Source organism: Perissodus microlepis, chromosome 14, assembly GCF_051167445.1.
Source record: "Perissodus microlepis isolate ML-2025 ecotype Zambia chromosome 14, ASM5116744v1, whole genome shotgun sequence".
Classification (NCBI taxonomy): Eukaryota; Metazoa; Chordata; class Actinopteri; order Cichliformes; family Cichlidae; genus Perissodus; species Perissodus microlepis.
The window spans coordinates 37,544,712-37,556,899 of NC_140474.1; the positions used below are offsets into that span (position 1 = coordinate 37,544,712).

The 12,188-nt window shown below is 45.8% G+C and overlaps 1 protein-coding gene across 2 annotated transcripts in view; it reads right to left on the bottom strand.

The window, feature by feature from the left end:
• Positions 1 to 12,188, bottom strand: part of sorl1 (sortilin-related receptor, L(DLR class) A repeats containing) — an 86,327-nt gene that overhangs the window by 4,976 nt on the left and 69,163 nt on the right. Inside the window, exons 32-43 of one of the 2 annotated variants that reach the window (XM_084951158.1) lie at positions 11,965 to 12,132; positions 11,061 to 11,189; positions 10,763 to 10,889; positions 10,466 to 10,635; positions 9,749 to 9,864; positions 8,290 to 8,394; positions 8,143 to 8,209; positions 7,736 to 7,818; positions 7,551 to 7,641; positions 7,283 to 7,473; positions 6,232 to 6,351; positions 3,526 to 3,690 (exon numbers count right to left, since the gene is read on the bottom strand). In XM_084951158.1, the coding sequence (XP_084807284.1) occupies positions 3,526 to 3,690; positions 6,232 to 6,351; positions 7,283 to 7,473; positions 7,551 to 7,641; positions 7,736 to 7,818; positions 8,143 to 8,209; positions 8,290 to 8,394; positions 9,749 to 9,864; positions 10,466 to 10,635; positions 10,763 to 10,889; positions 11,061 to 11,189; positions 11,965 to 12,132 (1,532 nt within the window). Of the gene's footprint in view, positions 1 to 3,525; positions 3,691 to 6,231; positions 6,352 to 7,282; positions 7,474 to 7,550; positions 7,642 to 7,735; positions 7,819 to 8,142; positions 8,210 to 8,289; positions 8,395 to 9,748; positions 9,865 to 10,465; positions 10,636 to 10,762; positions 10,890 to 11,060; positions 11,190 to 11,964; positions 12,136 to 12,188 lie in introns of both variants that reach the window. The other variant, XM_084951156.1, reaches the window with a different exon arrangement.

Consider the following 12,188-nt stretch of genomic DNA (forward strand, 5'->3'; position numbering starts at 1 on the left):
AGCTGTGACGTATCAGGTAATAATATATTTGCGAGGTCATTCTTTTTTATCGGCTGAGTTACAGGATTGTGTTTCATACACGTTTGAACACAGCTGGAGCATCTGCTACAGCGCTAACTCACTGCCGTGTTAAGTGCTGTTCAGGATGCGTGAATAGTCACCATCGACATCTCACACTGTTATCTCTGCTCAAGTTTGAGTATTATTAGAATGACAACATGGATGAGACAAAGGAACAAATACTGCCATAAACATGTTCTGTAGCTAATTTACAGCTAGCTAGCAGCACTCCAAAAAGTTGATTCTGTTCATCAGGACGTAGCGTTTTGTGGGACAAATGTTTCGTCACCATCCAAGTGACTTCTTCAGTCTCAGCTGACTGCAGGTTTCCCCAATCTTATTCAATTCAATTCAATTTTATTTATATAGCGCCAAATCACAACAAAAGTCGCCTCAAGGCGCTTCATAGATACAGAGAAAAACCCAACAATCATATGACCCCCTATGAGCAGCACTTTGGCAACAGTGGGAAGGAAAAACTCCCTTTTAACAGGAAGAAACCTCTGGCAGAACCAGGCTCAGGGAGGGGCGGGGCCATCTGCTGTGATTGGTTGGGGTGAGAGAAGGAAGACAGGATAAAGACATGCTGTGGAAGAGAGACAGAGGTTAGGGTTCTTATAAACAGGACATTTGCATAATGACTGAAACCAGCCCACTGAAGGAACAATGGGCTGGGAGGTCAGTTCCTTAATCTTAATTATGCAAATTCTCATGACCATTGATCAACAACCACTGATCCATGGCCATGAGTCCCATTCACAGAGAGTTGGGGAATGGCTGCAATCACAGCATTGTAAGATGGTGACAGATGTACCCTTAGGCCCTCTCCTCGATTCAGAGATGGTCTTTCCCTTTTCACGTAAACGGCCTCCTTGACTCCGCCCTCAAACCAGCGTTCCTCCCTGTCCAGGATGTTACATCCTCATCATTGAAAGAGTGTCCACTGGCCTGTAGGTTTAAACAGACTGCAGAGTCCTGGCCTGGTGAGGTAGCTCTTCTGTGTTGTGCCATCCGCTTCACCAGAGGTTGTTTGGTTTCCCCGATGTATAAATCCTGCCAATCCTCCTGCACTTAACAGCGTACACTATGTTACTCTGTTTGTGTCGGGGGACCCGATCCTTGGGGTGGACCAGTTTTTGGCGCAGCGTGTTTTGGTGTTTAAAAGCCACAGAGACCTGGTGTTTCGAAAAAATGTGTCTCAACTGCTCCGATACTCCTGACACGTACGGGATCACTACAGGTTTTCGCTTGGGCAGCGGTTGTCCTTCTCTCCTGGATCGGCTGGAGCTTTCTTTAGGAGCCTTCCCAACTTTGACAAAAGTCCAGCTGGGATAACCACATTCACTCAGGGCCTTCTTGATGTTCTTCTGCCTCCCTGGCCGCTGTGTCTGTGGGGATGGTGTTCGCTCTGTGTCGTAGCGTCCTGATGACGCCCAGTTTGTGCTCCAGTGGATGATGAGAGTCAAACCTTAGATACTGACCCATATGTGTAGGTTTCCGGTACACGTCAGCTTTTAGATGTCCCCCATTACTGATGGAAATCTCACAGTCTAAGAAGGCTAACCTGCCACTGTTCATATCCTCCCTGGTGAATTTGATGTGTCGGTCCACCGAGTTAATGTGATCCGTGAAATGTGGAACGTCCTGAGATTTGATGTTCACCCAGGTGTCATCCACATATCTGAACCAATGGCTTGGTGGTGTTCCAGGGTAGGATAGCAAAGCCCTCTTTTCCACTTCTTCCATGTACAAATTGGCCACGATGGGTGAAACTGGGGAGCCCACAGCACACCCATGTTTCTGCCTGTAGTACTGACCCTTGTATGTGAAGTAGGTGGAATGAAGACACAGCACTCTTGGTGGATGCTGAGAGTGGTCCTGTTGCTGAGGTTGGGGTCATCCTGTAATCTCTTACGGACTACCTCCAACGCTTCCGTGACTGGGATGCAAATGAAGAGAGATGTAACGTCGTACGAGACCATGGTTTCATCTGCCTCCATCATGACATCTCTCACCTTCTCAACAAAATCCAGGATGTTCTGGATGTGGTGTTCAGAGCTGCCCACCAGCGGGTTGAGGATCGAAGCCAGAAACTTGGAGATGTCATAGGTGACAGAGTTGATCATGCAGACAATCGGTCTTAAAGGTGCACCCTGTTTATGTATTTTCGGTAAACCCTACAGGCTTGGTGTAGATTCCCCTGGGTATAGCCTGTGGTATGAGGTCCGGTCAATAGCCTTGTCTTGTTCTAACTGCTTCAGACAGTCTATCACCCTCTTCCTGTAGCCAATTCCTGGGTCTCGTTTCAGGGGCTCATAAGTATTTTCATCAACGCTGGTTTGAGGGCGGAGTCAAGGAGGCCATTTACGTGAAAAGGGAAAGACCATCTCTGAATGGAGGAGGGGGCCTAAGGGTACATCTGTCACCATCTTACAATGCTGTGATTGCAGCCATTCCCCAACTCTCTGTGAATGGGACTCATGGTTATTGATCAGTGGTCTTTGATCAGTGGGTTTTGGTCAGTGGTTGTTGATCAATGGTCATGAGAATTTGCATAATTAAGATTAAGGAACTGACCTCCCAGCCCATTGTTCCTTCAGTGGGCTGGTTTCAGTCATTATGCAAATGTACTGTTTAAAAGATTGGAAACCTGCAGTCAGCTGAGACTGAAGACGTCACCTGGATGATGACGAAACGTTTCTCCCACAAAACGCTACGTCCAGATGAACACAATCAACTTTTTGGAGATTTACTGTCCTGGATGACTGAGAATGCATCAAGACCTTGCTAGCAGCAGTTTACTGTAATTGTAGAAACAAAGGCAAGTTATAGCTAATATTATACATTCATATGTTGTAGTATTGTCTTAAATCAGTACAGTTTGACATGAAAAATAAGTCCATGTCATGAACCAAGTAATTTGGCAGCTAATGTGGTCTGTCTCCAAAGCTAGCCGCTCAGGATTTTCCTAGCAATACAGCTAGCTAGCTGTAGCTTAGCTTCACTGGCTCTGCTTATGTTCTAACATCAGCTGATTAAGTAATTTTAAAAAAGAGCAGATACGACACCAGATCAACCTTGGATGATCGTATGAATTAGCTGGCTTTACTCACCCAGGACAACCTTTGCTACAATACGTTAGCAGGCATAATCACTAAAACCTATATGAACTGAGTGCCCTACTGATTTCAGGGTCCCTCACTGACACTGAATCTGACCAATGTGCTTCACAGAAACGTCCCCCACATGCTGAGACAGGACAAAAAGCCAGCTGTGGTCACACTGTTTAGTTAAAATAACAATCCTTCCAGAGCCTCGCTGTAAAATACATGTTAATACAAGGAAAACGTTACCTACTATCTCTTCAACTGTAAATATGAACAAGTTAAAAAGTGTGAAATGAGTCCTTTATATTCCCCATGTTCTGATCGTTTGACATCATCACAATAAGAGACAGCAGTGTACCAAAGGTTTGCTCGGGCTGTCATAGGGGGGCTGCCACTTGAGCGTAGCCTGAGTTTTGTCGACTCGCACACGGTGGAGGTTCCTGGGCGGCAGCTTTTCATTGGGAATCATTTTCACCACAGCGTAGTCGGAGGGAGGACCCAGGAAGGGAGCAACAACCCGCACCTGAACAGAGAACACACAGATCATGGCTAGTGACCGAGTCATGTTACCCATACACAATATGGCCAAAAGAGACACAGCCAATTGTGAAAATGCTGGAGTGCTCTGTAAAATGTAAATAAAAGCAGAATGTAGCGGTCTGCAAATCGCTTAATCCCATTTTTCTTAGAAGACATCAAGAAAATATCAAATGTTTAAAGTGAGAAAATATGAATTCATTTTCAAAAAGCTGGGATGTGGCCCTGATGGATTCTTCCACCATGAAGCCATGCTGGTAAACGCCTTCCCTGAAAAAGGCTTTGGAAGCAGATGTTACTCTAACACTTGTATGCTTCTCTATCCCTCTCACCTGTGATGGTGACCTTTGACGGTGACCTCTCACCTGTGATGCACCACCATCATAGATGCAGTGCTGAATACGACGTGCAAGTATCTGGATGTGCAGTGTAAAAAGTTCATTTACAGAACTGTTCGAATAACAGAAATGACCAGTTTCAGCAAATACACGTAAATGAAACTGTGTAATAAATACGATCATTTTTGAAGTGTTTCATTCTGATTTTCAGTTTCAGTTTGGGTTTTTCCTCCTCTATGAATCAGCGCAGATGTTTCTCACTGTTTAAATTTTCAGGGACAACATAAATGAGGGAAAGGGAAGGAGGCCTTACGGGGTTGAAGGCTCGTTTCGGGTGGAGGATAACCTGAGGGGCTGTACCAAGGCCCGGATCATTCTGCATTCAGGGTTGGTGACTCTGGATGTTCACGTCCATGCTTCGTAATAAGTCCAACGTGTGCCGGGAACATATTCCCCTTCCCTTCACACTGGGAACGGCAGCCTACGCTGCAGGCACTCAGCAGGCTGGCGCCGTGATTCTGGCGTGCCTGCTTTCAACCCTCGTTATTATTCCAGTTTAGTCTGAAAACCGTGTTTGCATTTTAATTTATTCTTCACTACTAAGCTTAGATCACCTGCTCGCGTCACCACCGTCAAGCACAAACGTGACAGCACAGCTGTGGAGACGATCGCAGCTGCATTTGCACCTGCGCTCGTTAAACTGAACGCTGAATAATTTCCACTCCTGCGCCGACTTTTTGCGTTTTCAGGTGGGAGATTTCGCCCTTCCCTTTACTCTCACATGTCACACTAACTAGTTCTTCTGGAAGTGATCTGGCTTCGTGCCACGAGCAAACTTTCTCAGAGCAACAGCACGGAGCGGCGCCGTGTTCAGAATAGAGATGGACCGATCCGATATTACGTATCGGGCCGATACTGACCTAAATTACTGGATCGAATATCGGAGAGAAATAAAAAATGTAATCCGATTCATTAAATATCAAAAAAGCACCTCACAAAACTTGCGACACGGCGTAACTCGGCTCATAACCGTAGCACGTCGGAGCAGTGTGCTCACGTGATAGAGCGGCTGTGGCGTGCCAGACCTGTCGGCGGTCTGGTTGAGCATTTGGAGCCTCGCTACCAACCCGGCATTTCATCTCCGAAAAAGTGATCCCAGAGAGAAGAAAGCAAGTGTGTAAGTTCATCTCTGAATGTTTGTAAATCATTCCAGCATTAACCTTAACAACAGATATATGGAGCGACTGCCTCTCTCTCTCTCTCTCCTGCTGCTGCTTCAATCATGAAACTGATTAATGATCAGCTGATCGGCTTTTCTGTCACGAGTCCATCTCTCTCGTTTGTTTTTGGCCCACTTCTCACCAGAAAGAGGAAACCAGCGGCTGAACAACAGCAGCACGTTTGATTAGCTGTTGTTAGAATTTATTTAATATTACTTTCTACACCAGGATCTTTTTCTACAGCTGACGGCTGGTAACTGTGCAGGGGAGGATCTAGCAAAGTTTGGCCAGGGGGGCCGATAGAGAAGGGAAGGGGGGAACAGGGAAAAGGGGCACAAAGACATACTTTTCTTTCTTATTCTCATTTAAAATGTCGAGCTTTTAATAAATAATTATCTGAATCTTACACCCAAAGTTTTAATCTGATGTAAAATGTATAGAAGTCCATTACTGTATATAGTAACTGTTAAGTCTAATATACCCCAGTAATCGATTAAGCATCATGAGGTGGGGGGTGGTTCCCTTTTTTTTTTTTTGCTGGGAGTTTTAGAGCCCTATTAGTTAGGTTGCTTACTCTTTAAAATACCAGAATAGGGAGGATGGAGCAGGTTTAAGTTTATTAGACTGATCAGTTTTGCTGAACTATGAAATATTTTGGGCGCAGTGTATTTTTTGCATACAGGTGTAACAGAATAGTTTTAGTGTTGTTGTTTATTTAAACTTGAGTATGAACTTATACAAAATGCAGCAAGATATTAAAAAAACAGTTTTATTGATTAAAACACTATATCGGATTCATATCGGTATCGGCCGATATCCACATTTATGATATCGGTATCGGACATAAAAAAGTGGTATCGTGCCATCTCTAGTTCAGAAACGGCAGGTACTCAAACACGTGAAACACACGTGTGAGATTCTGGAATGTTCCTTTAGAGAGGCGTGTTTAAGAACGGAGGAAAGACTCACCAGGAAGAGAAACTGCTCATCGCTGTCTACGGTCACTGTGAGGCCGACAGAGGGTGTGCGCACCTGACGAGGACTGAGGTAGAAGTCCAGGAAGGAGGTGGCATAAAACACACCGTACACCTGCGCGCACACAGACACACACAGACACACACAGTTACAATGGTCAATACGTACGTTCAACAGAATGTGAAATAACAAATGTAGGAGGATCTGGTTGGATCTGTATGATGTCCTCAGGATCCTTTGTTCATTAATGTGGTTCCATGCACATGCAGCGTGTGTGCAGTAATGCATGAGTGCAGGTCACTGCCTGCCACACTCAGTCTCCTCATCGACTGTCACCATGACAAACACACAGAGCTCCAAGTGAAAGCACACTACTACACACCATGGTATGTTTTTAACATATTTTTGAGCACCTATGATATAATATGATATAAGCTTAGTGTTAAAGGATTTGTTATGGTTGCGATATCAGCCAACAGTCCACATCATGACTGAGTGACATCATCTTAATGTTAAAGAAAACAGCATAAACCCAGACACTGATCCTGGCACTCAGATTTCAGCTTTGGATGCATCAGCCTCTCTCTCAGTTACAAAGCCAACTCCACAAACATGGGATGTGGTGTAAATATAAATACATGCAGTGGATCTCACATCTCATGAAAACAGACCATAGAAAACATATCCAACAGTTGAAATGAGAAAATGTACCATTAAAAAGGGTCATGTTTACTGCTGTGCACCAGCCTCTCTGCTGTTACAGAGGAACTCAGCTGCTGGACTTTTACCAGAGCAATGCTGTCCCGTGTCTGATTTAGGATTGTAGCTGCTCAGTCCAGTTCATATCACGTTTTCAGTCGGTGGACGGTTACGCCGTCGGTTAATCAGACTCCATTCCCATTATATTTAACTTTCAGCTCCACACTTCTCCAGAATTGTATTTAAAATCTTTTTAACTGCTGGATTTCTCTGATAAAGTCAAAGATGAAACTACAGGCTGGACACTCTTACGTCATTTTCTATGATATTGTTTGTGTGTGTTTACCTGAGCAGGCGACCCACTGACGGTCCAGCTGCACTCCACAGCTGTCTGGTTGACAGCCTTGGCCTTCAGGAGGGGCCGCTCTGGCTGCTGGCCTTTGGTCTGCTGATGTGTCAGCGTGGTGGGGCTGTCTCCGACGCTGGTGTGAGCCCACACAGCCACCTCATACACCGTCCCTGCTGTCAGGTTTGTAGCTGGAAACAGACAGCACACGTCAACACCCACCCTGCCAGACAAATGCACGCGTGACAACAACAGTCTGACTCGGTACCTTTGAGGACCCCTGATGTGACCGTGTAGTTTCTGTTCTCCTTCACGTGTGTGTCAAACTGCCAGGACAGGATCACAGTGTACTGTTCCACCTGAAAGAAACAAACAGGGCCATCAGAGGCGTTCGCACAAACGTGAACCATCAGCTAAAAAACACGAGAAGAAAACCTGAGGAGAAGCTCTTACTTTGTACTGAGAGTTTAATGTAAAGGACAGGCTCATGGAGTCGTTGGTGATGCTGTCGACGTTCACAGAGGGAGGAGGCAGGGCTGCAACACAGGAAGGAGTCAAAGGTTTCCCTGGTTTCACACAGCTGATGACGAGACATTTATAGGACCGGCCGTACGACGTACCTGCCCCACTGTTCATTATTTGGGCGCGATCGGCTGAGGAAGTGATTCTGAAAATATTTACTGCTATTTAAAGTTATTATTTATAATATGTGTTCATTTCTGACAGGCCTCAAACACACTTGTGCTCTTACTGAAGGAACTATCACACACAGAGGCCTCCACCTGAAATGTTTCCTAAATACCAGTAGATGGCAGCGGTGAGCAGCTTTTCAAACTGCAGCGAGCCTGAGACCAGCGTACCTTTCTTAGGGGTGATGGATTTCACCTCGGACCAGTTTCCCACACCTCGACTGGTCACCGCAGCCACCTGGGGAAACATCAGCGGTTACACACGCTGCACGTGATGCTAACACAGCGGATGTTTGTGAAGCGGTGCAGGCGTCTTACCCTGAAATTGTACTGCGTTTCTGGACGCAGCTCGTACACCTTAGTCGTCTCTGATTTGGATCTCGCCGACGTCCAGTCAGCGCTTTGAAACACGCTGTACTCAACCTGTCGACAAACACAAATAAAAGGATGTTTAGCCACAAAAATCCACGACTAGTGAATGTGGAGCCTATAATGAGCCGAGTCATCTCCTGGCCCAGAGGCGGGTCGTTTTATTAAAAGAAGCTGGGCTGCACCAATAAGCTGAACCGCTACAGGTACAAGCAGATGTTACAGTCACTCAATGAATATGTAAAAACATCAACACTGCATCTGTTTGATCAACAATCTCAAAAACTATTGTAAACAAAATGTGCAAATTTAAGACTTTTAGCGTTTTGTCTGTAGTGTAATTACTTTGTCTACACTTCACTTCTTTTCTTATTGTTCAGTGAGAGAAACTTAAACACGTGCATTAAAGTCAAGTGAATCCCCTCACTGAGAGACCGGCATCATGTTTCCTCACATCTTCTGAGCGTGTCTCCTTATCAAAGTCCAGCAGTGATACCAACTCCAAAAGTGTAACAAACTCTGTTGCTCTGACAACGTTTGTTAGTTTAGTTACACCACCGTGCTGAGATTTTAGCAGGGACACCTGCTGCTGTAACACGAACAGAACATACCTGTGTGGTTTCTGCACTCATTTCAGTCACTTTATGAGCATCTGCTTCTCTGTCAGATGTGGATATACATCAGTTGTAACACCTGCCAGTTTACAGCCTTTCTTACCTTCATGAATATATCCCTCCCTCTTAAAGTCTGTCTCATTCTGTCTCCTCTGTGATCCCAAACTGTCCCACATACAAGGACAATGATCTGGGTTGTATCGTGGACTTCACAGATCTAGGTTTGTTTTTCAACTAAAGCTGCAGATTTCCTCCAACGTCCTTGATGATTCTTAGTTTGCACATTCTCAAATTCCTCTTTCTTCTTTTTAGCAGTGAACTAAACACTCTTCCACGAATTCTCCAAAACGACTTGTTGCTTCTGCAGCTTTGCTAGCAAAGGTTCAGACGTCCGTTCCTGCGTGTTTAGCTTCATAGAGGCTTCTGAACTTCTAAGCCTTAAACTCTCCACTAACCAATCACACAGCTTCGCTTCAGTAAACAAACACTTTGGACTTGGAAAGCTCACATCTGTGAAAAACATCAGTTCCAGAGTGTTTATAGTGAACCTGCGTTCACATGCACACCTTGAACTGTCTGATGACGAGTTTATCAGAGTGTGTTTGCTGCCTGAGACGAGACAAACTGACGAGGCCGGGTGAGGCCTGCGGCCGCTCGGGTCTGTTTTGATTTCTAGACTCGTATTTTGAACTCTCCGTGTTTGTGCTTTACCTGCCGGGCTGTTGAAACCATCCTCATCATCATCATCATCATCATACTGTGTAAAAACCACAGTTGCTTAGAAAGTGACTTACAATGTACTCCCTGATGAGGCCGTTGCTCTTGTCGGGGGGACTCCAGGAGACCACCACTGTCCCATCCACACCATTATTATCACAGGACAGCTGCAGATTCCTGGGAGGGTCAGGCACTAAACCACACACACACACACACACACACACACACACACACTGGATGAACTCCATCAACATCAATATTCATATTACTGAACATCACACATATTTAAGAAAGTTTGTAAATGGGAGTTTAGCCCAGACAGTCTAGCCCGTCTCTGAGGGGCAACCGCTGGACCACAGTCTCCACCACAGGCTGGACATATGGGGGCAGCAAGAGATCTGCACCATAGTTATGGGGACGGTGATGGAGCGCTAACACGAGCAGGCAAACAGCACCAAAAGCAGAGGGTGAGGGACAGAAGCATCTGGAGGCAACAGCACTCCACAGGTTTAACCACAACTTCAAATTCAAACTTCGACACAGAGCTGACCAAAGTCTCCCTCTCCTGGGTGAGCACTGCTGTGAAGGAAAGGAGGTGCTGGGTTCCTAGCACAAGGCTTTATGCAGGTTCTGCGTTATGCAGAATTGCATGCTTATGTATGACTTTTGCTAGCATTGCATCTGAGAGACCAGGAGTGCACCAGAGAGCGCAAACACATCCAGATTTAAGTTAAAATGAGCAGAAGTCAGAGCTGCTGTTGGAACCTGGTGTACGGTGATCACGTGATACTCACATCCCTCTGGTGTCCTGACTGTGATCGCCTCATTGGTCTTGTGCAGTTTGCTGAGACACTGAGTGAGCACCTTCACCTGGTACGTGGTGTCGGGCTTCAGCACGGTCAGTTTGTAGCTGGTCTTGTTGCTGTGGGTATCCATAGGGGTCCACGGCAATGTGCCCACAGGCCTTAACACAAACACGAGTTCACAGGTCACACTGGCTCTTTAATACAAACCCTGTTACCAGCTATAGTGGTGTGTAACACAGCTGGCTGACAGCAGCGTGACTCCGGGATTACTGAGCAGCTTCTTACCTGTAGTAGATGAGGAAGGAGCAAGAGTCCTGGGGAAGGTTTTTAGGCCGGGTCCAGGTCAGAGTGATGCCACCCAAGAAATCTGGTGTCCACTGGAGGTTCTGGACTTTATAGGCCAAGGTGTCCGCTGCCAGAGAGAGAGGCAAAGTAGATTCTGATGTCTGAATATTTCGACATTAACATAAGCTGCAATAGTCGACAACCGGCAGCAGCTGGCAGCATTGCACTGGACAAGCAGGCAGACAGTTTCTGTCATTTTAAATAAAGCAAACTAAGAATGAGGTTAGAGTGGACCTACCGGTGCAGCCATCTTCATCACTGTGGTCGGAGCAGTCCAGGAAGCCATCGCACTTCTCACTGTCCAGCACGCAGGCTTCACCATCAGAACAGCGAGTCCCATTAACACAGGACAGAGGACCGTGGGTGGCTGCAGACACACAGAGGCTTTAGATGAAATGCTTGCTCACTGCACAGCCTGCATGGAAGCATGACGCTCATGCGATGACACTCGAATCTTAAAATCGTGGCAGAAAGAAGAATGACGGCCTCGGCCACATGAGGACTATTTCAAAGTTGTTTTCTTGGTTTAGTTGTTTCTCATCACATTTTTGTTTTGTTGGATTTGGATGTTAATGAAATGTTCAGGCTGAAAATTCAGATTTATCAATTTTTCCATTCAAAATGTATCCATTTAAATCCTTATAAGCACATCTCACATATAAATGTGTAGACAAAGGACACGTGTTCTGTTCTGGAAGCTTTCTGCTTTCAGTTCAGTGCACTTGAAGCCCAGACATGAAATATGAACACCTGAGATTATTATCACAGCAGAGCTTAAAAGTGCCATTACACAAAACTTTAGTTCCAACTTCCTGTTTTATGTCAGACCTGTGAAATGATCAAATATGGTTCAGCTCAACACGCAGATTGTCCCACGGTGCATTTGCAGGAGGAAGTATTGAAACGAAACTTCTGTACTCCACAGAGAGGATTACTCTACAGCCACGGAAAAGCCCAACAGAGCGTCTGACAGGCTTGAACTCGTGAGCGAGGCTTTGGGTGAAAACTCGGCGTAATCCTGCTAAAAATCTTTCCGATTGTCTTCATTTAAAACGCCGTCTGTTATATGATTGTTCCTCCGTGGTCCGAGTTCTGTGTGTTTGTGAGACAGTATCTTGCAAATGCATCGTACAGATACTCACGGCAGTGTGCTTCATCAGAGCCATCCTGACAGTGGGCGTGTCCATCACAGCGCTGCCAGTCGGGGATGCAGCGGGCGGGGCGCTGACACTGGAACTGACTCCGGCTGCAGCGATCGGGGGAATGAGGGTTCTCAGTGGGTACCAAGGCAGGAGTCACAGAGCCATTAACTGCTGTCAGGAAAATGAGAAGCAAACAATGTTACTCAGCATTATTTCCTGTTATA